This window comes from Miniopterus natalensis, chromosome 4 (genome assembly GCF_054644295.1).
Source record: "Miniopterus natalensis isolate mMinNat1 chromosome 4, mMinNat1.hap1, whole genome shotgun sequence".
Lineage (NCBI taxonomy): Eukaryota > Metazoa > Chordata > Mammalia > Chiroptera > Miniopteridae > Miniopterus > Miniopterus natalensis.
The window spans coordinates 23,169,211-23,191,999 of record NC_142084.1 but is presented as its reverse complement, the minus strand read 5'-3'; the positions used below and the strand labels follow the sequence as shown (position 1 = coordinate 23,191,999).

Genomic DNA, 22,789 nt, shown 5'->3' with positions numbered 1-22,789 from the left:
GCACCGGCAGCCACTGCCCAATGTCTCCAGTATGGAGCCAGCCATCACTGTCCAGAGCCTCCTTTGTCTTGTCTGGATCTTTCAAGTAACCTTTGAACACATTTGGTCCTCTCACACATATCTGTAGGGACAAACACCGGTTTCTCTCAGCCCACAGCATAAGGATTCCTGATGTGATGCTGTTAGGGGGCAAGTGTAGAATACTGTACGCTACCCCTCAGGAAATCCATTGTGAAAACGGCGGTGATGATGACAGAGGACAGAACAGCCACCAGCATCTGAGCTGTCTCCTGCCTTCTCTCAAGCAGCATCCTCTCCATCTTTCCTCTCTGCCCTGGCCACCCCAGGCCTCCCTCCACCATCTCTTCTTCCTCAGGAACCCCCTGGCCTTCAGCAGGTGCTGCTCTGTGACACTGGATGAGGTCACATCAGATACCGATGGGCAGCTGATTCTACCTGAGAGCCTTCAGGCCCTGCTTCACAACCAGGCAGCCAGGCAACTTGTGCACACTCCCGTGGGATGGCTGGGTACAGGCCAGCTCTATCTACCCCATCTGGCCTATCTGCAACAGGCCATGTTTCTGCTGGGACAGAGCCACAGCAGCAGGCCATGCCACTTAGGAAAAAAATGGGATTTTAGAAAAAGTTTGGAAATACCAAATCTTGATTTAGACCAGCCCAGCCCCAGCCTTGTTTCATAAACAGGAGAAGAAATACTGAATTCAGCTGAGTCAAATTAATCAGTAATTTAAAGTGAGTTTTACATATAGGGTAAAAGGAAAATAATTCCTTTTTTTTCTTTTACTCACTACATGTAGCATCCACAGACACGAATGGCTAAATGCTGAAAGTTTACCTCTCCCTCTCCTTTGTAGGTCCAATAGTTCAGTTCCTCAACATCGATGAGCTTGATATGATTGCAGGGCAGAGGCGCCCCTACGTGCCCTAGAACACCAGAGCAACATGGCCTTGGTCAGTGTTCAGATCAATTTCAGCACTGAAGGTGCTCCATGCCATGCAAAACCCCCCGCGTGGTCAAAGGAGGGAATTATGGAGGGAAAGCAATACATATTTAGATGGGCATTTGTCATAGGCAAGCGCTGATGATAAAACAAAGCTCTAGAGAAAGAGAGGCCAGCCTTTGAGGGCCTTTGTTTTACATCTGATTCTGAAAGAGCTAGACAGGTGCACCTGGCCTAGCACCAACCTGCAGAGTCTGTGGTGGGGCTCATACCCACACCAACCACACGGTCAGGACTTTTTGCAATAGTGCCCATATTAAAAGGTTTTCCCCATTGTCCGACCACGTCTTGGTTTGGGGTTCATAAAATACAGTCATCATTGCTTTTCCTCTAGTCATCACACTATTGATCAATGTGCATGGTAGTCATCTAGAAATCTTGTTAAAATGCAATTCTGATTCAGTGGGTCTGGAATGAGCCCTGAGATCCTGCCTTTCTTACAGGCACCCAGGTGATGATGCTGCTGGTCCACACACTACACTTTGAATAACAAAGAAATGGAAAACAGAACGAGGTAATGCACCCCTAAAAAATAAGACTTCAAATTTTCTTGACCTTACACATTCCAACCACAAAATTACACTGAAGTCATTTTCTAGTAATTTTTGTGTGCTTGTTACAGAATTCACTGGCAAGACGGAAGATTTTTAATAAGGTGCTGGCTAAGGTCCTGAAAGAACAATGAGGGACAGAGCCATGGAGATAAAAAATGAGGTGGGGACACTGTTTTCTCTTTTAAATGAGAGGCTGAAAAATCTTTCATGATTGTACAGAGACACCTATCTTATGCTCCATAGCCTTTGCAAGTCCGTGTGGTAAGGATGAACAAAAAAGGCAACCCCTCAAAAGCCTTACGTAGGAATACGTAGAGAATGACATAAGAGGGATGCGTGAGAGCGATCGGTAAATATGACAGCAGCAATAAAAAACGTTCGTGAACCAGGACCTCAGAAGACAGTCCTTGTAGTAGATTTGCCAGTGGTAGAAAGATCAAAGAATTTATACACCAAAGGCTTTATTCAGCTAGAGTTTAAAAGATAAAAACTCAGGGTAAAATGCTCCTGCAGTTGACTTGGCCAAATATGACTCTGACTTAGAATCCACCTATCATGTTTCTGCTGACTACCTCAAGGTGCCCTGAAAACAGGATTGCATTACTGGGCATATTTCTTATGCATGCGCATTATCCCAAGTTTCCTAGTTTGCAGTTGAGCAAACTGAAGCCTGAGAGTGGCCCTGGGCTCACAGAGGAAGTTGGTATCCTAAAGGATTCTTTTGCTGAATGGTTTTCAGAGTCTTCCAGTATCTGGTCTAAATTTACGATAGACAATACAGGGGCTACCTGCTGCTTCCTCCTTACCCTGAAAGATGGGTCTCTTCTGAATGAGGGATTGTGTAGGACCTGCTCCTTCCTGAGGCTACTACCACTGCCTTCTAGACACTAATGTCATAGGAGACTGTAGTTCCCAAAGGGCCTTGGAAATGGCCCTTTAAGAAATAGTGCTCTGAACATGAGGAAGTTGCCTCTCCTTCTTTAACCATATCCAATTCATAGCCTGCTACATTCTAAAATGACTATAAGCATAGCTGTGTGGTATTCAGAATCTATGAGATCTAGTATACTGATATTTACTGCTATAATAATTTTTTCATCTGGAGCTACATTTTGTGATCTATCACTTCTTTTTTTAAAAAAATATTACTTCTATTTATCTACAAAATAAATGAAATAAAGTAGGAAAATGCAAAAATATGTAACAAAGAACAACAGACCCATAATCCCACAACCTAGACATAATTTCCACCAATGTTTTTCTTCTATTTCTGCTGTTTTTCTAAAGTGACCTTGTAAATTTACTTCCCATGAGACTATTTTGCAGCTGTTTTAACTCAACAGTGCCTGGTGAGTTATTCCCACATCTGCTGTCCATCCTACCTGAGGTCCAGTCCCCGGGTGTGGTGAAGGTACATCCAGCTGTGCACTCAGTTTGGCCGTAACCTTCATAAACCTTCAAGCAAAACATGGAAACCACACTGTAGGCACACAGCCTCTTGCAGCTGGCTGACTGCCCCCATCAGTCAACTAAGCTCCCTCCCAGCATCTGGCTGCTCCATGCTGGGCACAGTGGGAGGAGAGGTGCTCTGGAGGTAGGTAACTCCAGGTGAAGGTGAACACAGATAACAGGTGTGGCTATATTGGCTTGGAAGAAGTGCTACTTTTGCCACACTTAATAGATAAGGTTATGTGGTTTGGGATAAAGATTTCTGACCTGTTTTCAACTACTGACTCTATTTTTCATTTGGATAATATATAGTAAAGACAAATACTTTAAAATCTACTGTATGGTTTATTTTGTCTCTGTAAGATAGTCCCCTCCGGAGCCTCATGTGCTTGCAGGAATATACCATGTGGGAGAATCGGCCCTTAGAAGTGGTCAGGTCCTGTTGGGGTAGTAGAAGAGGCCAGTGGCTTTGGAAGTATAAAAATTTAAGCGCGCACATTGATGAAATAGATGTGCCTACTTTACTAAGACCCTTCAGCCACAGCCATGTTACTATACCCTGCATATGATTTTAGAAAATTAATAAATATTAGTCAAATGGGTAAATGAAGGAATGAATTTCTTAGAGATGACCAAACGTATTGAAACAAATGACAAAACACAAATAGACTTTCAGCACCCCCTCCCCTGTGCTCCTTTTCTGGGTTGGGCGATATTTTGCAGGCTGAAGAATGCAGAGATACTGTTGCAGGTGTGCTACAAATTCTGCAGCACACTGATGAGCCATATAGAGCTTATTGGCCCCCTTTTCCCAGAGTGGATACACCTCGGCTTTCCAGTATGTCAAAAGGTCATCCTGGCTTTTACTGCCACTGGGATGTTTTCATCCCCTGAGAAACTGAGCTTTTATCCCACTAAAATCTTGTCCCCAGGATCTTTCTCTGTACAGCAAAGGGTATAATGGGTTTCTGGCCTTATCCTAACACACATCTCATTGCCCCCAGGAAAGCCACATGAAAGTAATACCTGGCACCCCAGAGCTGCCCGGAGGAATCCCAGGACTGTTGGTGATGCGGGAGCTGCTCCAGTCACAATCATCCGCACACACCCACCAAGGCTGGCCTGCGGGGAGAAAAGAACCTGCCAAAGTCTGTGCTGCTGGAGGTGGCATCTAACTCATCCGAGCCTCAGCCAGGGTCAACATTCAACAATTGGACCCTACTTGGACCCTAGGGTAGGGATCAGAGAAAAGGCCTGAGGCTGTACAACATGAGCTGAGGAAGTCCGTTCTCCTTCAAAGTGAGTCAACGCAATCAGCTGTGCAACTCAACCCAAGATATGGCCAACTCTTTTATGTCTTTTGAGATAAGTGCCATTAACCTACGAGGCACTCGGTAATTTTGGTTCTACTTCCCTTAAAATACACAGCTGTTCCCTCACTCTCCCCTCATTTGCAAGCATCCAAAAACAATTACTTAGGACAATGCCTTCCCACTTCCACAATAATAGCCTAGCCCTTTTTCATTTATAAATCAATACCGTGCTCTGCTCTATTTACTATGTACTGCAGAGGACAAAGCATGCTTTAAATAGATTGTTTCTGTAAGTTGGGCCAAGAGAGTTTAAATATTAATTTTCATAGCTAAAAATAGAGTAGTAAGAAAAAAACCACTTTTTTTGTTATAACTAACTACAAATTCCTTAGATAACACAGAACTTGAAAACTTTAGTGGAGATCCAAAAATGAGTAATTCATGATCAGCCCGGTTTGGGCAAGGTTGAAGGGACAGGACTAAAAAGGCAAAGGAAGATTCTTGGCCATCAATCTAGAACCTAATGCTGCTGGAAAGCCACCATGGGCCAGGGCCACAAAAAGGGCCAAGAGAACCTTCAGGCCCCAGGAGCTCCTTGGTGGACCTGACCACCCAAGGCAAACTTGCCCCAATGCCTTTGGAAGTCAAGGGACCTACTTTCTAGAAGTCCTTCCTGCTGCTTGCATTTTGACCAATATAACACATCTCCAAATAACAAAAATGAGTCCTTTAAGATTTCAGTGGTAGCCCTGGCCAATTTGGCTCAGTGGTTAGAGCATCAGCCTGTGGACTGAAAGGTCCAGCGTTCAGTTCCGGCCAAGGGCCCTTGCCCCAGTCCGGGTGCATGTGGGAGGCAACCAATCGATGTGTCTCTTAAATCTATGTTTCTCTCTCTCTCTCTCTTTCTCCCTTCCATTCTCTCTAAAAAGCAATGGAAAAAACAGCCTCGGGTGAGGATTTAAAAAATAAAAAAGCTTTCAACAGTAGCTTAAGCTTTGATTTCATGACCAAATGAGTTATTATTTTATAAAACTATAGGCCACTGGGATGAGCCACTCTAATTCTCCTGTAAGGTGATCCATGGGACACTTCCATGTCACTCTATAATCACTTATTCATTCTCTTACCTGAATCTTATGAAATAAGAGTTCATCCCAGATACTATCATTCCTGATGACTCCACTTCGGACCTCAGCCTGTTTACGATTTGCTGCAAACTCCAGGAACCAGCGCTTTAGCGGTGTGTTTGCCTGGCTGAAGATCTGAGGAGCGGAAGTTGGAAGTAGCTGCTAGGCCTGCATGTCCCACCTCCAGACACTGCCTCCCCCAAAGGAGGTCCAGACTGGCCAACAGAGAAGCCACACCCCATTTTGCCCCTAGAGGAGGTACTGAATGTATGACATCCAGCCAAAGGACAATGCTACTGAGGTCTAGGCATATTGAGGGACAAGAAATTCCTGAAAATAGGAAGAAAACAGGTGAGAGTCAGGGAATACAAGAGAAGAGGCCATTTCCAGGACCTGGGGTTGGAGGCATGGGAAGCCTGCCTGGGGCTTCAGACCCCATCCACAAATGCAGATATCTAGACCCTCAGCCTGGTCAGAGACTCCCTGAGGGGCTCACCTTGTCATACATCCGGTTCAGCAGTCGAGGAACCACAGGGAAGATGGTGGGGCATAGAGCCTTCATGTCATCTGAGAGGAGGCGGATGTCTCCCTGGAAGAAGCCGACGCGCCCGCCGTGGCAGTAGACAACAGACTGGAAGGGGAGGACAGAAAAAGAGGAGTCCCTCAAGGGAGGCACTCCTGGCTGCAGTACAGAGCCATCCACAGTTCTGCCCTACATGGAGGGTGCCCATGACCCACTACCCCAGCTCTGGCTGCTGCCATGAGACACTGAATACCATTCGAGGTGACACCCTCCCTCCCTCACCTCACCACCTTCACACTAAGTCCTGCTCAGGTACAGGGAGAAGCAGGAGACAGAGTGGAATCAGAGCCTTCGAGAGATACCAGAGCAGTCAGTCCCACTGTGTCTGCCCCCTCTTGCTCACTCCCAAACCCTGGACAGGAGTCTCCCAGGGGACTCAGGTCTCTGAGCTTTGCTATACCTTATGGATAGGTCTGCTCCAGGTCTCAAGAGAGCCTGTAGATTTCCCTGGGACACCTCAGTAACTCTGGAAGGGTATGCAGTGCCCACGAATACTGGACATGCTGCTAATGTTGGGTGGGAGACCAAGGGGGAGCCTGCTGTTGCTAATGGGACTAGGAGTATGCCAGGGGCCTAATACATGCTCCTTTCTTTAATGCTCACAGCAACCCTGTAAGGGAGACAGTATTTTATGTTTCCATTTTATGGTGAGGAATGCAAAGCTCAGAGAGGTAAAGGGACCTTCCCAGTCACAAAACTAGTTCACAGTACCGCTGGCATTCTAATCTAGGTCTGGAAAGCTGGAAAGCATGCCCTAATACACCATACCTCCCCCAAAGCAAGATGGGAGAGGCTTAGAAGACCATTTATTTATAGGCTGGTCTCTTGAGTGACACACGTAGGAGAATTCTTTGTTCCCCCAACATCATGCAGACTGACCCCCCCCCCCCCCGCCCCAGCCCACTCCCTCTGTGTCCCCATAAGACCTGTCTCTGGGCCAATCATAACAACAGTCCCATCTACAGCCTAAGGGGTCGTGACAGTTTGATTGCCCAATTTTACTGTCTTGCTTTCTTATTTAAGGGTTTGTGAGTAATGGAAGTTATAGAATATAAGTGTTTGGGCCATAAACGGAGCCATACTGCACAGAGGTGAAATGATAAAGCACTTCTGCAAAGCTGTGATGCTTCCCAAGCAGATGCCCTCAGCTGGGGCCTCTCTCAGCCCAGGTGTGTCCACAGGTAAGACAGGTCAGGCCTGGGGTCTTCCCTGGAACAATGCTCCCAGGAGGAACAGGTGGGGTAGCGAAGGTCCTCTGACCCCTTTGACTCCTGTGGTACCTTCTAAGGACAGGGCACTTTAGTTCTTCCTGGCACCAGTGACAAGTGACACCTTGCTAGGGTTCTAGGTTCTAAGTTCTGGGCACAGATCGTGCCTCCCTAAAGCCAGGGCCTTACCTGCACCATTCGCTCAAACATGTGTGCTAAAGGCAAATAGGAAATGTGCACATCCGCACAAGTGGGAGCCCACTGACTCTGTAAGAAAACAGAAGGAGCCCAGGCAAGGCCCGGTCAGTCAGGCGGGCGTCTTACCTGGATCACTCTCTCAAACATGTGAGCCAGAGGCAGGAAGGAGATGAGCACATCGTCCTGTCTCGGAAAGATCACTTTCTGCAGGTGATGGGCATGGGAGACAGAAAGGAAAGAAACACTGACAGGAAGACAACAAGAGAGTCATAAAACAATAAAGAGAAAATGGTCCTGGAGGGGCAAACAGGAAGAGGGGGAGGGGAGTAGGGGGCACAGAGAAAGAGGTGAGATGAGAGGGGGAAAAACAAGTGAGAAAAAGAGAGGAGGAGGAGAGGGAGAGAGAAAAGGTGAAGAAGTAAGAGAGGGAGAGAGGGAAAGAGAAAGTGGAAGAGAGCGAGGAGAGGGAGAGAGACAGGGCAGCATAGGAAGCGGAGTGTTAGGTCACAGCGCCAGTGGATCTAGGTTATCTGCAGAAGCAAAGAGCCAAATGAAGCACACATAAACCAGCAGAGCCGAGCTCCGCAGGGAAGTCTCCTTTTGGGAAGGGCCTGCACCTCACTCGAGTAAGTCGGCGCCGGACAGGCCTCCCCCTCTCCCCACAGCTTCCAGGATCCGCTCCAGGCCCCATTTCACCAGTCTCCCTGGGCCACCTGGGCAGCCATTCAGAGGTCTCGGCTTGCCAGCACTTTCTAGTCATTCCAAAGAAAGGGGCTCAGAAAACTCTAGATCTACACCAACTGCAGCAGGGGTACATGCCCTGGACAAAGGAGGGGGCAAGGCCAAGCCCCAAACAGATGGCTGAGTCACAAGCCCTGGAGACAGGGCCTGAAGGGGAAGGCTGAGGGGGAGCCATGCTGTGTCCCCCAGCTTGTGACTCACAGATGGACTGACCTCAGAGACAGGGCTGGGCCAGGGGGTCCGCACAAGGCCTGAGCTCAGGGATGGGCCGTGCCTTCAGCTTTCCGTTGCTGGACTTCCCCGCTCTCTGTCCTTTTGCAGACACCTACATCCTCCTGGGTCAGCTTTCGGACAAGTTTGGACGAGATCTGGGAACCTGGCTCATGGCTCATGGCTCATGGCTCCTGACCAGGGCTCTACCAAATATCTATCTCTTTGGGGAATATGGTCCATAATGCCATCTGCTATGGATGTGGGTCATGGTTTTTCTCCACAGTGATGAAAAAGCCGAACTTACATGAAAAGGTACATTCCTTGCTCCTTAAGGAAACTGTAGGAGATTCGGATACTCTCTACTTGCCCGAAAAAGCTCCTTCTTTCTTAGCCAATTATAAAATGCTAACATGTTTTTCTCAGGCCGAGATAGCAAGCTTTTTAAATTTTGGATTTGCCTTTTTAAGTACAGCCTTATAAATTAGCAGTCGATGTTGCTTCTTGGACTCTAGGAGTCCTTCAACACAAAACGACTGAATTAAACCCTGGGCTACCTGAGAAACAACTATCTAAAGATTACTTTCTAAATAAAGGTACACACAACCTCAGGCTTTTGAAGTTCAAAATGCAAAAACAGATTTATGTGTTTTACCTTCTGGGATCTTAGCACTCTTAGAAATCAACTGAGTATTTAGCAGGTGTGGATCATTTTGGTGTTTGGGGTTAAAAGCACCTGTAAAAGTGGGGTTGCTCTAATGAGAATAGAAACTCCTGCCTATGAAAGGCAGCCCAGATCACATTGGGCAGTGCTGTGGAGGCAGAAAACAACCCCCCGAAACCTCTGAGGTTTGAGGATGTCCTCAGGAGACGTCTGCATTCGTGAGTCTACTTTATTCACCTCTGTCACTTTCAGAAAGCCTGAGAAATCAGCCACCACGTTCCCATGGGTTAGCATTGCACCTTTTGGGTTCCCTGAAAAGAGAAAGCAAGAAGGCGAATTAGTTGGTAGCTCAAGGGCCACTCCTTAAGAACAGCATCCAAGCCGGCAGTCCCAGACACCCAGCGCTATCGCCCCAAGCCTCTGGCCTTTGTACACAGCCACCCTCAGAGTCTTAGGCAAAGGAATGCTGCTTCGGGGACCTTTATCTTGTAGACACTTGAAGCCCACCTGGAGGCTCCCAGTAGCTCAGGACCAGAAGGCAAGTGACAGCTTTACTGGTGGCGTGCCTCAAGGGACTGGCTACTTGTGGCCTGAGCCTCACCCTCTCCTGCCTCCCTCAGGGAGCACAGGCTCTTGGCCCCTGGATTCCTCACATACACCCAGTTCCCTATGCTGCTCTCTGAGCTGGAGCAGATCTAATCTTGAGAAACCCGCAGCCAACTCTGCTGGCAGGAGACTTCCTTGCTGTGTCCAGTACCTGAAAAGGCCCAGGCTCAGGCCAGGCTGGAGGCCCAGAGGGCTGAAGCAGCCCTTCCTGCCTGCTCAGCAGCAGGGATAGGACATGGACGGTCTAGCTTTGTCATGGCATGACCTTTCACTGCTGCTTGTGAGGAAGCCCCAGGCTGCCAGGATGACTCAGAGGACCAGAGGCCTGGTGGGGACCCAGGGCACAGCAGGCTGGGGAGGGAGGCTGGCTTGGCCACCATTTCATGTCAGGGAGGACACACACTGATGTGCTGCTGGGTGGATGTGACTGAGCTCAAATCCTGGCCTTGCCTCTCACTGCCAGCAAGCCGTTCCTCCTCCCTTTCCTTACCTGGAAAACAGGGACAGTGATACCCACCTCACAGGGCTTCTCTATGCTCTAAGGACATAATCCATGCACAAGAGATGTTAAATTATAAGTTTCCACTGAGTCAGCGGATGCAATAGCTGTAAACTCCAAAGGAGTGGGGCCAGGCCATGTGCAGTTTGCCCCCAAAATATCATGTAAACCAATGAGGTAACTTTGCAACCCTCACCCCAGAAAGCAGTAATCAAGGGCTGAGTGAGCAGAGATGAGAACATTACACTGAAGCAGCAAGCATCCATGAAACATAGAGCAAGTTTTAAACGTCTGCCTCAAATTACCTTCCGGCTTCCCTCTGTCATTTACTTACTGTCCCTCCCACTTCCACCTGGTGGGGGAGGGGAGGGGCCTTCACCTGCAAGTGCAGAGGAGAAGCGGAGGAGAAGCGAGGGACAGGAGAGAGGAGGGGGGCACGCCTTCCCCACCAAGCCAGCAGCCAGCCCAGCTGGCAGGGGAGAAGTCGCAGGGAAGCAGATTGATTCATACTTTGGATCAACACTTGTAATTCTGAATTAAATCCCATCACCACTGAGAAGGAAAATCTTGCCCGGATGATTCCACCACCAGAATCATGAGCCACGTGTCAGGTTCACATCATATTTTCTATCTTTCCCCACTGAAAGAACATAGGTGTCTATGAAGCTAAGAAGTGGGACACTCAGCGTGGAAGGGAAGCTACATCAGGGGCTATGCTGCTAAGGACACGCATGGCTCATGTGCTTGACAGCACAGGCTTAGACTAACGCCAAGGAGGCCAAGTGTGCAGCCAGGCAGGGTGACATCAGGCAAGAGGCCTGCTCACTGCCCAGCTCTGCCCTGGCACCAGCCACATCCCTGGAGTGGGACGCATGACATTAAACACCACCTGTTTTCAGGCTCTGTATATCCCTCCCCCACATCCCACACCCCAACTGCAGGCACAGAGCCTGGCTGGGCAGGATGGTTCAGCTTTCGATTGACTCCACAGCCTAGGAAAGCACTGGATGTGGGGCCTGCCCTCTCCAGCTGGGCCACAGCACATTTATGCATCATAAGTTCTTTCCCTGATACGGGGGCAGCATCTGTGACCAAGTGACCTATTAAAAGCCTGAGGGCACTCTTGGATGGCAAGGGTACAAAGCTAAAGGCCACAGTAGTGACCTGCCCCCAACCCAGGGCAGAGGGATGTGTCACCAAAATTTCACACTGTGAAACTCATGACACAAAGCAACATGAACCTGAAGGGCATTTCTGAATCCTGGGTTGGCTGTCAGCTCCTGGTTAGCGAGTGCTGTGTTACTTTTTCTCTAACAGGGTTTAGCAGTGTGCTGGAGATTCTCAAACCCACTTGAGTTAATGGTAAATATCCATCTCGAGCCCTGGCTGGTATGGCTCAGTTGGTTGAGTGTCATCCCGTGCACTGAAAGGTCGCTGGTTCAATTCCTGATCAGGGCACATGCTAAGGTTGCATGTTTGATCCCTGGTCAGGGTATGTAGGGGAGGCAACCGACCAGTGTTTCTCCCTCTCCCTCTCCCTTCCTCTCTCTGCAAAATCAATCAGAAACATATTTTAAAAAAATCCATCTCGATTCATGTTGCTCACAATCCACCCACATGGACAGTCCCTCCTGTGGGGCTGGTCAAGGATCTGCCAGATGCCTCAGGGTATGTGTCTGTAGCAGGCATGGAGAGCTCGAAGTCACTGCCCACCAAGAGCTATCAACAAGGTGGGCCAGCCTTCAATCTGGAGAAAGATGGCTGGAAACTTCTTGCCCACTTGGGGCAGGGCAAGTGACTTCTCCAGTGGTCAGATGAGATGGAGAGGCAGCAATGGGAAGAACACAGGGCTGGGAGCTGGCAGAGCAGGGCACAAGTCCAATACTTCCATTTGCTGGCGGAGTCCACTGGGACTGTCCTCGTACCTGCTCACCTCACAGGCTGTACAGAGGTGCAAGTGGCACGGCAAGAGGGCGAACAGGGCACTGCAGGCTGCGATGTGCTGTGCCTGTGCGCATTCTGTCTCCCCCAGGAAGCCGTCCCTGTCTGTTCCTGCTGATGCTGTCAGCACCAGGCATGCAGTGCATCGTCTCCGCTTGTCCCCTTCCTGTCAGCCTTGACCATGGCACGCCAGCTCCAGCCTGCGAGCATCTGCACAGCCCTTTCATATACCTTCCCGTCTTCTACTTGGCACCTTTAAGCACCCTCATCACAGATGAGAATCGGGGACAGTGGTGGCAGAAGAGATAAGTGACTGGCTTCTAGCTCCCTGGAAAGTGGCTCTCAGACACCACACCCCACACTCCTGCAGTCCCTGACACAGAGACCAGGCAAGGGCAGGAAGCTGAAGGGTGAGAGCTGCTTCTTATGGAGAAATGACGTGACCCAGTGGCCCAGCCCTCCTCTGGCTCCGGCTCCGGGAGGTGGCAGGCCCCCACCCTGGAACTCCCAGTCCACACCTGCCCATCTGCGTCCAGCCACCCTGTGCTGCCCTGTCTGGGCCAATGTATGAGAAAACACTGGGATAGCAGGAGGGACCCAACATCCGGAGTCAGGCAAAGGACAAGGCTCAGCCCATGCCCGAGGGCACTAAGATTCCTGAGTCACCCTGACAAGGCTGCCAGGGAAGGGCGCAGGTGGTGCTGGCTGGCGACCTGGGTGCCTTTGCTTACCTGTTGTGCCACTTGTGAAACACACAATGGAGAGGTCACTGGGCTTTGGGGGCTGCAGACGTGAGAAGAGGCATGTGTTAAAGAGACCCAGTGTGACCAACCAGGGACTAAGACCCCTGGGCCCCTCCACCAGCCAGCCCTTCTGTGCATTCCCCCTGTGTGTGCTGTATGTGTCAGCACATATGTGTGCCCGTGTGCTGCAGTCAGAAAGGTGGGCAGGCAAGTTCCCGGGAAAGGGGAAAAGGAGCTGGGGCATGGATATCAACCTGTCCCACTAACCTCACACTCAGTCCTGCTCCCCCCCCCACCGAGTCTGAGCTGAATACTAGGTGGGATGGGGCTGCAGTGGACACACCTAGGCCTCGACCAAAGATCTGACCATTCTAGTGGATGTGACCCAGTTCCCTCTCTTCCTTCCCACTTTCTCCCCAATGGTTGCGGTTGAGCTTGGGAACAGAATGTGTAGCCCAAGGACTGAGCTGCCCACTGTGTTGCCAAGTCTGCTCTGCATCAGGCCCTTAGCCTGGCACTGGGCACAGAGTCTGGGGGTCACTGGGAAGAGCCCACCAAGACTGCTTGCACATAGAGGGTAGCTTCCCAGAGGAGGTGACATGAGCGGAGATGGAAGGACAAGCAAGATCTCTCCAGATGAAGTGAGGGTGAGGAACTAGCCCAAACACAGGCAGCGGCACAAGAGGTCACAGCATGCTGTTCTTAGAGGTCGGGGCACGATGTGTTCGAGATGGGCACATACCAGGGACTACCTGTGAAGGGCCTGGGAAACAGGGCTGTGACCTGCTCAGGCCCATGTATGAGAAAGCTCATGGGCATAGGGAGGGGAGTGGGGAGGGCTAAGTTGGAGGGTCGGCTGGAGGCAAGAGGCCTTGTTAGAAAGCTGAAAACCCCTGAATGTCCCCTCCCAGGGAGTAGCGAGCACTAGTGACTTGACCCTAGGCAATATCACTGAGGATGACACACAGAAAAGATGAACGAAGACAGCAGAGGCCATGGGGCTACTCAGCCCTGGGGTCCACTACTGGTTCTGTTGCTGCTTCTGTCCATCCCATCCTCTGGGGAGTTCACTACATTCAAAGAGAAAAGGAAGACTCCCAAGCAAAAAGTTCCTGGAGAACCAAGGGTGACCAGGATTGGCTGCCCTTTTTTCTTCCTCCCAAACATCTGACTTCTGCTCCAGGTCCCTCCCTGGACCTTCACCCACAGAAGTCCTGGGCACCCTGTGCAGGTATTTCCTGAGTTGCTCAAAGGAGCTGCTTATTACCACGGGGTTGTTGCTCTGGCCTGTCTGCTGAGCCCTAGTGCACAGTGAGAGGCTCTGAGAGCACAGGCCCTGCACACCATTCGCTCAACAAAGACCTGTTGGCAGGTGAGCTCACCACAGGAACATGAAGATCCTGCTGGCCGCAGTCCTAGAAGAGGAAAATACTGATTTTAAGTGATCAAAAGTTCTCATCAATAAAAAAAAAAAATCAAAATAAACTCTGCACAGTATGCCTTGTTCCTGCACCAAGCCCAGAGTTCAGGATTCTCTGCCCAGATGTGGCCCATGTCACCATCTCAGTGGCCTTTCCTCAGATACATATCCAGGCCTAGGCCACCCCCCTACCTTACAGAGGAGGCCTGAGGCCCAGGGGAAGGCCAGGCACTGTGCACATGCACAGTGGGATAGACAGCTTGAGGTGCCTGTGGTACATCTGGACACATGCTTAAGAGAGAGTGGCTGGGTGGCCTGGCCTTCAATATTAGTCAGGCCTGGAGGGGCGGATAGGGGTTGCCACCATAGGTATGGCCCCTAAAACCAAGGAAGGGTGCAAGTGTACAGGCATTATAGGTACAGTTAGGAGCAGACAGGGAGGCAGGAGAGGAGCTGGAGGGCCTAGGGGCCTAGATCCCATGGGGCAGAATTGGGGTCAGCTGCCAATGGGCACGACCTGAGGCCCTGGGGGCCAGGATGTCGTGTTACTCCAGCAGACACCAGCTGCCACCAGCCTAACATCTTTGGGGAGGCCATGCACAGAAAAATTGGTTCTGCTGGCTGCTAGGGGTCTGGGACACATTTGCAAGAACCTCTCCGTGACTCTCAGACCTCATGTCTACAGTCTTTAGGCTCAGACAGGCTTATGGTTAGCTGGAAATGAGAAGCAGCCCTGGACAGGCTGACACCACCCCTCATGTGTTGGCACAGGTGTCATTAGCTGTGCTAGCTAACTGGGCCTGCCACCCAGAGGATGCCTGTGGGCACCAACCTCACCAACCACCACCAGCCCTGTGAAGCTTGCTGTCTCAGCCCTCAAATGGCCTGACCACCCACGACATCCACCCAAGGTCATGAGAAGGGCAGATAACCCACAACTCTTACTCGGGGGGCAAGCAGCTGTGGCCCAGCAAACAGCCCAGACAGAAGCAGCCCCTCACCTCCACAGCCTGCATGGACTTAATGACCACTCCACACTCTTGGCCTCTGTCTTTCAGAGTTTCCTCAAATGGTTCCATGAGGATGATCAGCTTGAGTCCTGGAGTCTCCTTCCGCTCTACGTGCTCCAGCAGAAGCTGGGCCTTCCGAGGTTTGTCCACAATCACGGTGCTGATGTCAGCTGCAGGAACCATCAAGGAGTGTCAGGCTGTGACTGTGGGCAGCACATGCTGGGCAGCAGAACCATGGGTTGTGTGTGCCACAGCTGGTGTGTAAGTAAATAGGTAAGACAGGCCCTCTGGGTTATGCGTTGCATATAGAGAAAAGTGTATAGGGGCTGGATGGAGCCAAGGGCAGAAGGCATGGCATCTCCTGGGGCGGTTTCCAAGCATCCCTTTGCTGAGGACTAAGCTCCTATCATCCCAGGTGACCTTGAGATATTTACCATCACTAGCATCTGCCCCAAGCTGTGTGAGGGTGGGCAGCCCCGGGGGGCTGGTGCAGAGGCTCCTTCTTGGCAGCCAGACCATGTGGAAGGAGTCTAACTGGAGACAGGTGGACTTAGGAAGCCACCTCAGGGACCAAAGTGGAAGCCCCTAGTGTTCTCTGAGAGTGCAAGCAACGTGCTTCTGATTAGTGTTAGACAACTGGCATAGCCTTAGAGGCTGTGGCCAGGGGCTGGCTGCCAGTGGCAGGGAGGGGGCAGTGGGTGGGCTCACCTGTGTTGATGATGTAGCGGATAGTCCCAGGGCCCAGGGTGTCATAGAGTGGAACCACGACCATAGAATAAGTGTAGCAGGCAAGCTCCGCAATGATCCACTGTGGAGACATGTGGGTCAGGGGTGGAGGAACACAGAGCAGAAAAGAGGGCTGTACTGCCCTGAAGCCCCGGCAACCAGGGTTCTTGCTCTAGATCCTGTGATAGAGTGTTCCCTTCTGGCCTCTGCATGTGACAAGGAATCTTTGAGGCTAATGGGTTGTTCCTGCTCATGCACAGCCTTCTAGACCATGCTTGCCCCAGGGAATTCTGGGAATCCAATCTCCAGGGATGGCATGGGCTTCTTCCCCAGGTGGTTCCTTCCCCCGGCTCAGGGAGCAGCTGTGTGTTGGACTGGGTGGGATGTGAATGGAGCTTGGTGGGGAAGTCCATTCCCAATTAGGGGCAAAGCCAAGGGAGCAGGAGGGTGTAGCATGGATGAAGGATCTCCATTTTCTCTCCTGTCCCAGGCCCTACAAACAGTGGGAGCAGGGATGTTCTATGGTACCCAAACCCCTATTCCACTGATACTTCTAAAACCAGTCAAGGCAGATACTCACCTCTGGTCGATTTTGTGCAAAAATACCAATAAACTGATCTGTGCTTGCTTTACAATTGTGCTGGAGGAGTCCGGACCCCAGAAATTCAGCCCTGTCAGCCACCTGCACATGGGTATGGGGAAGTGACAGGAAAGCAGGGGAGGGACACCCCCAGGCGGCACTCCTACGGGTCTGAGAGACCTCCCCAACTCCCCACCCTGGTGTCTGGCAGCCATGTGAGGCTACTGCCGGGAGTTTGGCAGACAGGCCAGACAAGGAAAATATGACCCTCTGAGACCCAGCAGGGTGCCCACAAGCCCCCCAAGTGCCAGGCCTGCAAGGGCAGACAGAGTGGAGCCTGTCCTCTATCACTCACCTCCTGGTAGGACAGCCACTGATAAGGCTGATTGGGCTTCCTAAAACCAAGGCACGGTCCATTTCCTACAGAGAGATAAACAGGTCTTGTGCAAAGGAGGAGGGCAGGGTAGAGGTGCTAGCAGACACCCGGATGGACACCCCATATTGTGGGGTGATCCATGGGCCAAGTGAACTCCCTCCCCTACCCCGCCCCCGCAGCTGCCTATCTGACCTCTGACCTGCTGAAGCCCCAGGAGGCCTAAAGTACACAAGCATGGCACTGCCCCAGGGATCAGGGAGGTCCAGGAATGGGGGCTAGTGCAGTGCTGTTTCCCACCATGACCTGTGTGATGTGGCCCCAAGAGAGCATGGAGACCTGGGGCCAGAGGTGGTAGTTTGCCTCTCTGCAACCACCTCCCTCTACCTCATACCCTGGGTCATCCAGACATCGTAGAGGCTCAGGGTCAGAATCATGCCAGCCAGTGGCCTGGTGGTTCAAGGCTCACCAGAGGCTACCAATGGAAGATACAGAGTTGGGCTAAGAGGCAGCTTAAGGTTAATTAGTCCTAGGGCTGGAACAAAGCTGAGGTCATTTCCTTTGGCCACATAATGCAGTTACTTCTCTGACTGGATGGGCAGAGGGCCGAGAATGGCTTCTTTCCTCTGAACCCGGGCACCATTCAGCTGTCATGCCGCTGGTACCATGCTGGTTCACCCCCACCCTTGAACCTGCTCAACCCCTGCCAAAGCTCCTCCACAGCACCATGGTCCCTCTCACCTGAGATGCTAAGTCCACGAAGGAACACTTGGTACATGGTCCTGGCATCATCGTAGTAGTGGGTGAGCAGCTGAGGGCCATCTCCAATCACTGATCGCCGGGCACCACCACTGTCCTACAAGACAAGCACAGGCCAGAGAAGCTGGCTAAGGCAGGCAGTGGCTTGAGAAGGGCACCAGCATGCACCAGGCTGTACATAGCTTGAATACACACCCCAGTTGGAGCTGGGACATGCTCTCTGTGCACTCACACACATGGCCTATACACACCTGGACTGTACACACACAATGTGGCTTGTACACACTTGACCTGTATGTACCCATGCACAAACAAAGTTGGCTCATTCACACAGGCCCAGTACACTGGTCTCCCACACACACACAGAACCCACACACCAGGTCAGCATATACAAAATGTTCCGAGTTTCACTGGCTGTTCATACCACCTGTTTCACTCATACAATGGAGCTGAGAGTGTTGGCTAGAGTTAGGCTAGCCCTGGCTTCATGATCAACCTGCCTAGGTGTCCCCCTCATCCCATCATCTGCTGCTGCTACACCCTTAGGTTAAGGATTATTTGGGTGCCATCCATCATCCACATAATAGTGTGAATTTTCTGAGGACTAGCTGAAGGTACTTGCCCAGGAACAGAGAGGCCCAGAAGGCTGTGGAGGGCACAGAGCAGTGAGCTCCTGCGCCCTCAGTGGTGTGGATCCAGAGTGGGAAGGCAGCAAACACCACCTGTGCCATGAACTAGGGAGAGGAGCTGGGGCTCTTGCACCTCCTCTCCTGTCACCCTGGCACCTCTCCTCAGGCTCCCCAAACCCAGAACTCTCCAGTACCACAGTTATACCTCTTCTCTGAGCACGATTTGGGCTGTTTTGAGCTGGCCCAGGGCCAGCCATCTCTTGAAACATCAGATCTGAGGAAAAATGTCTGAGAGCCATAAAACAGCCAAACTCAAAACCACAGGCAGCTTTCAACTGTTTTGTAATGGAAAATTCTGTTTGGTCAGTGAATGCTTCCTGAACACCAGGCCCACCAATAAGGGAAGCTGGGGACATATACCTTCAGACCTGGATAGCATTCAGGGTAACAAAAATGATAAAACAAGAGAGTGTGCCAGGGACAGAAGGGGTTCAGGTGGCATGTGTGTCAGGGAGTGGCTACTGAGCTGGGTTTTGAAGGATACATAAGAGGCAGAAAGACAAGCAGGAAATGGTGGTCTTGCCAGAGCAAGAGCAAGTGCACATGCATGGGGCAGGAGACACAAGTGCATTCAGGAAACTGGACAATTCACGGAGCTCCAAGTGGTAAATGGAGGCCAGAGAGACCCCAGGTCAAGGCAAGGAGTCTGGACTTAAGGTTGAGGGCAATGGGGAACCAGGGGAGGATTCTAAGCTGGGGTGAGTGACATGACCCAAATTATGTTTCTCACTCTGTAGCATACAATAAATACTGCCAGGCCCTATATGATCTGGGCCCCCCTCACCTCATTTCCTACTCTCTCCTCTGCCTACTCCACAGCAGCCACTCTGGCTTTCTGTGCTCCTGGGTGAGAGGCAAGGGAGGACTCAATCTTCCGGGGAGGGAGACCTGAGCTGTGTCCTTGGCCTGTCCTCCCAGCCATACCCACAAGTTGCCTTTGTGGCCCCCACACTGAACCAGGGTCATTCCCCATCCAGCCTGTATCCAGAGCACTGTCACCTGGAGCCCAGACACACCACTTTCCTCCTCATACCTGCCTGTGCCGCAGTCACCCTTCTACAGCACAAATAGGCTCTGCTCCCACTACTGAAGACCCAGAATAGATCCATGCTGCCCCACCCCCAGGGCTACTTGCCCAGTTCATGTGACTTTGGCCTTGTTGACCTGTCCAGGTGAGTTGTCATTATAAGCTTACCCAAAACAACTAACTTTAGTGCTTTCTCTGTATCATCTCAGTGAATCCTACCACAGCCTTAGGAAGCAGTATTCTTTTTATTACTCACTTGACTGTTGAGGAAATTGAGGCTCAGAGAGTTAGGAAACTGCCAATGGCCATATAGCTAGTGAAAGGCACAGTCAGCCTTCAAATCCAAGGTCACCAAAGACCATTCTCGTCACCACTCTGCTAGCCCATCTGCAGCCTCTCTCCACTGCCTGGCCACCCCACACGAACCACCACTTCCCAAAGCCCCCAGGTGCATTATCACACAACTGTACCTTTCACACATCATTCTTGTGCTGGAAAAATGCCCCGAAGGACGCGGCCCTATCTCCACCCTCTCCCACCAGGCAAAACTCTGCCATGCTTATGCTCACCAAGATGCACCATCAAGAGAAAAAAGCCAGTGTACGCAGCATGGTATCATTAAAAAGGGAGTGGATAGCTCTACATTCTCTCATGGACAATTGTTAACATGGTTCTCAGGAGAGGAGAACCGGGAGGCTAGGGGAAGATGTGGAAGCTTCTCAGTTTGAGTCCCTTTGTTCCTCTTGAACTGTGTGACTATCTTATCTATTCAAAATGAATAGAATTGAAGTTCAGAAAAAGGCAATTCTTTAAAAGGCAAAATAAATTCCATAAGCTTAATAGAAAAATAAATATCACTGGTCCTTCTAGACTTAGCTTAGAATACCCTCCACCCAGGCTGGGGCACTGCACCTTCTTCCTCTCGTGTGACCTGGGAGGGCAGGGTGCTGGGGTGGGCTCAGCTCTGGGTCCTAGCAGCAGACCAGGGCTGGGCATTGGGAGAATCTGGAAGGGAATTGACCTGGCAGCCCCTTGAGAACCTGCATAGGCCTCTTACTGAGGCACCAATGAGCCAAGGCTCTCGCGCAAGAAGCAGGCAAACTAGAAGCCCAGGTCAAGGCCAAGGTCAGGCTCTGCCCAGGGCTCAGTTTCTGGGAGAGGCAGAGGAGCATCTGGTCAGGCCCTGCCCAAGGCCAATGGGGCTTGTTGGCTGGCTGCCAGGGGAAACCAAGATTCTCTGGGCTATCTCAGGTCAAATAAGCCACAATTTTGGCTTCTACCTTTGAGATGCCTGTCCTCTGCCCACTACTTTCCATAGCTCGACTGCTGGGACCCTGCTCACCTCCACTTCCTCTGACTGCATCAGGAGGTTGCACGGTGGTTGCAAGGCCTTTGGCCGGTGAGTGAACCAGTAGGCGAGGATGGCGGCCAACGCACCCATACTCATGAGGGTGGTGGCTGAAAGACTGCGGAAGAACTGACCCACGTCGCCCAGCTCGGGCAGCCGCAGCATCCTCAGAATCTCCTGTGTCTGCATCTTTTCCAGAAGCGAGAGAATGAACTCTGCAGGAAACAAGAGGCAGGTGAGGGAGGAGACCTGATAGCACGCGAGGGAGGAGTGCTGGGTGTGTCCTCCCACCTGCCCTGGATCACAAGTGACACAATGACCTTGGCCAAATACACTGTAGGGCAAGCCCTGGGCTAGTGGGGTCTACAGTCTCCTGGTGTAATGCAGTGTATCCCAGAAGCTGGCTCCCTGGAAGGCGACAAGCCAGAACCCTTAGCAGTCACACCTGACAGTCAACCATCCAGCCAGTTTTCCTGAGAACCACACGCACCTGCACCATGCCCTGCTCAGGCCCTGCACCATGGTTGGCAGCTGCTTCCATATCTTCCAGGGGCTCTGAGAGCTCTGGAATCAATTCCTCTTGAGCCCAAGGGCCCAGGTGCTCTACCTCTGTTGGGTGGTCATAGCGTTTTGCTTATCTTTGCTCCTGGACTGTGGAGAGGACATATGGCTGTGAGCATGCCTTGCATAGTGCCCAGATTGAGTGGGGGTAAAGAGGTGCACACTCCTCCCACTCCATCTCAAAGCTCCTAGCCCCAGGCCCTGACCCTGAGGAAGACAGAGAAGATAAGGGGTCGGAGCCCACAAACCAGCCCTGGCAGACACCTATCTGCCAAGGGTCCTGTGGGATACACAACAGGGTCTCCCCAGGCCCATCCTGGCCCACCATGGGCTCCCCTTGAAGAAAAGTTGGAGCCAAAGGCCTACCAGGGCCAGAGGTGATGCTGGCACTCACTTTCTGAGGAAGAGCAGACTTCCCATGAGCAGCTGGGTGGGGCCCAGAAACACTGCTCTGCTAGCCTCAGAGTGCTGACCACTGTGCACTGTGGCTCTGCACCATCATAGACCAAGCACCAGGGGGCACAACTGTCCTCACCTGTGCTGTCCTCCCTGAGATCCCATCAGCTAATGTCCAGAGGAAACAGAAGGTGGCAGAGAGAAGCAGATGCTAAACTGATGGAAGGGAAAGGAATCAAGGCGCAGAGAGAAAGGTCTCAGCAAAATGCCCGTGTACTCCTAGGGTAATCTGCATCTCCTGGGACATTGCATATGGTGGTCAGGAGTGCCATACTCGTCCACTGCAGTCCAAGTGGACACAGTGGGCCTATCAGGAAGATTGGAGGATGCCCTGGGTTGGGCAGTGGGAGCACTTCTGTGAGAAACACTGGTGACTGACTTTGGTTCAAAGAGAGCAGGCCCAGGGGCTACCACACGCTCCTCTTAGCTGATAAGTCAAGCAGTGTTAGCAGGGCAGACATACGGCCAGCTGGGCGGAGGGGTCTTCACTTTGTCCCGGACAGAGGAAAGCAGACAGGGAGGGCCAGGCATTAAATGCTTTTATCCCCATTGGGGCCTCCTTGATGTGACTGCCCAGTAGGACCTGAGGTTAAAAGCGTTGCATGACATCTACAGGTCTGCCAGCCCTGTGAGGCTGGGGAGCAGGGGGCTCCAGGCTGCCATGCACCATCCACATGCACCCTCCTCATTCGACCTTTGGAAGCATGGCTGTGGTTTCCTTCTTGGGGAACAATAAGAAACCCAACAGCAGCCACTCTGCAGCCATGGGATATGAGCCAAACAGCAACTGCTTGACCCGCAAGAGAACAGAGATCTGCTGAATGCCAATAAATGGTATTTGTGCTAAATGGTAATATCACCACAGCAGAGATGAAGTCAGTGATGTGCAAAGTCATTGCAGAGAAAGCACGTAAAGTTCCTCAGTTCAATTCTCTTCTCCTTCACTTAGAAGCTACAAGAGATTGAGCATATCCCACCTCTC

General features: G+C 51.3%; 1 protein-coding gene across 7 annotated transcripts in view; it reads right to left on the bottom strand.

Moving 5' to 3' along the window:
* Window positions 1-22,789, bottom strand: part of ACSL6 (acyl-CoA synthetase long chain family member 6) — a 57,998-nt gene that overhangs the window by 18,615 nt on the left and 16,594 nt on the right. For 3 of the 7 annotated variants that reach the window (XM_016197099.2, XM_087816402.1, XM_087816403.1), the window contains 16 exons: window positions 20,785-21,005; window positions 17,709-17,823; window positions 16,950-17,014; window positions 16,595-16,696; window positions 15,997-16,096; window positions 15,280-15,458; window positions 14,241-14,273; window positions 12,847-12,898; window positions 9,307-9,380; window positions 7,581-7,658; window positions 5,962-6,096; window positions 5,466-5,600; window positions 4,052-4,147; window positions 2,959-3,031; window positions 857-945; window positions 5-121 (listed from right to left, as the gene is read on the bottom strand). In XM_016197099.2, coding sequence (XP_016052585.2) covers window positions 5-121; window positions 857-945; window positions 2,959-3,031; window positions 4,052-4,147; window positions 5,466-5,600; window positions 5,962-6,096; window positions 7,581-7,658; window positions 9,307-9,380; window positions 12,847-12,898; window positions 14,241-14,273; window positions 15,280-15,458; window positions 15,997-16,096; window positions 16,595-16,696; window positions 16,950-17,014; window positions 17,709-17,823; window positions 20,785-21,005 — 1,664 coding nt within the window. Of the gene's footprint in view, window positions 1-4; window positions 122-856; window positions 946-2,958; window positions 3,032-4,051; window positions 4,148-5,465; window positions 5,601-5,961; window positions 6,097-7,445; window positions 7,524-7,580; window positions 7,659-9,306; window positions 9,381-12,846; window positions 12,899-14,240; window positions 14,274-15,279; window positions 15,459-15,996; window positions 16,097-16,594; window positions 16,697-16,949; window positions 17,015-17,708; window positions 17,824-20,784; window positions 21,006-22,789 lie in introns of all 7 variants that reach the window. The other 4 variants (XM_016197101.2, XM_087816404.1, XM_016197102.2 and 1 more) reach the window with 3 other exon arrangements.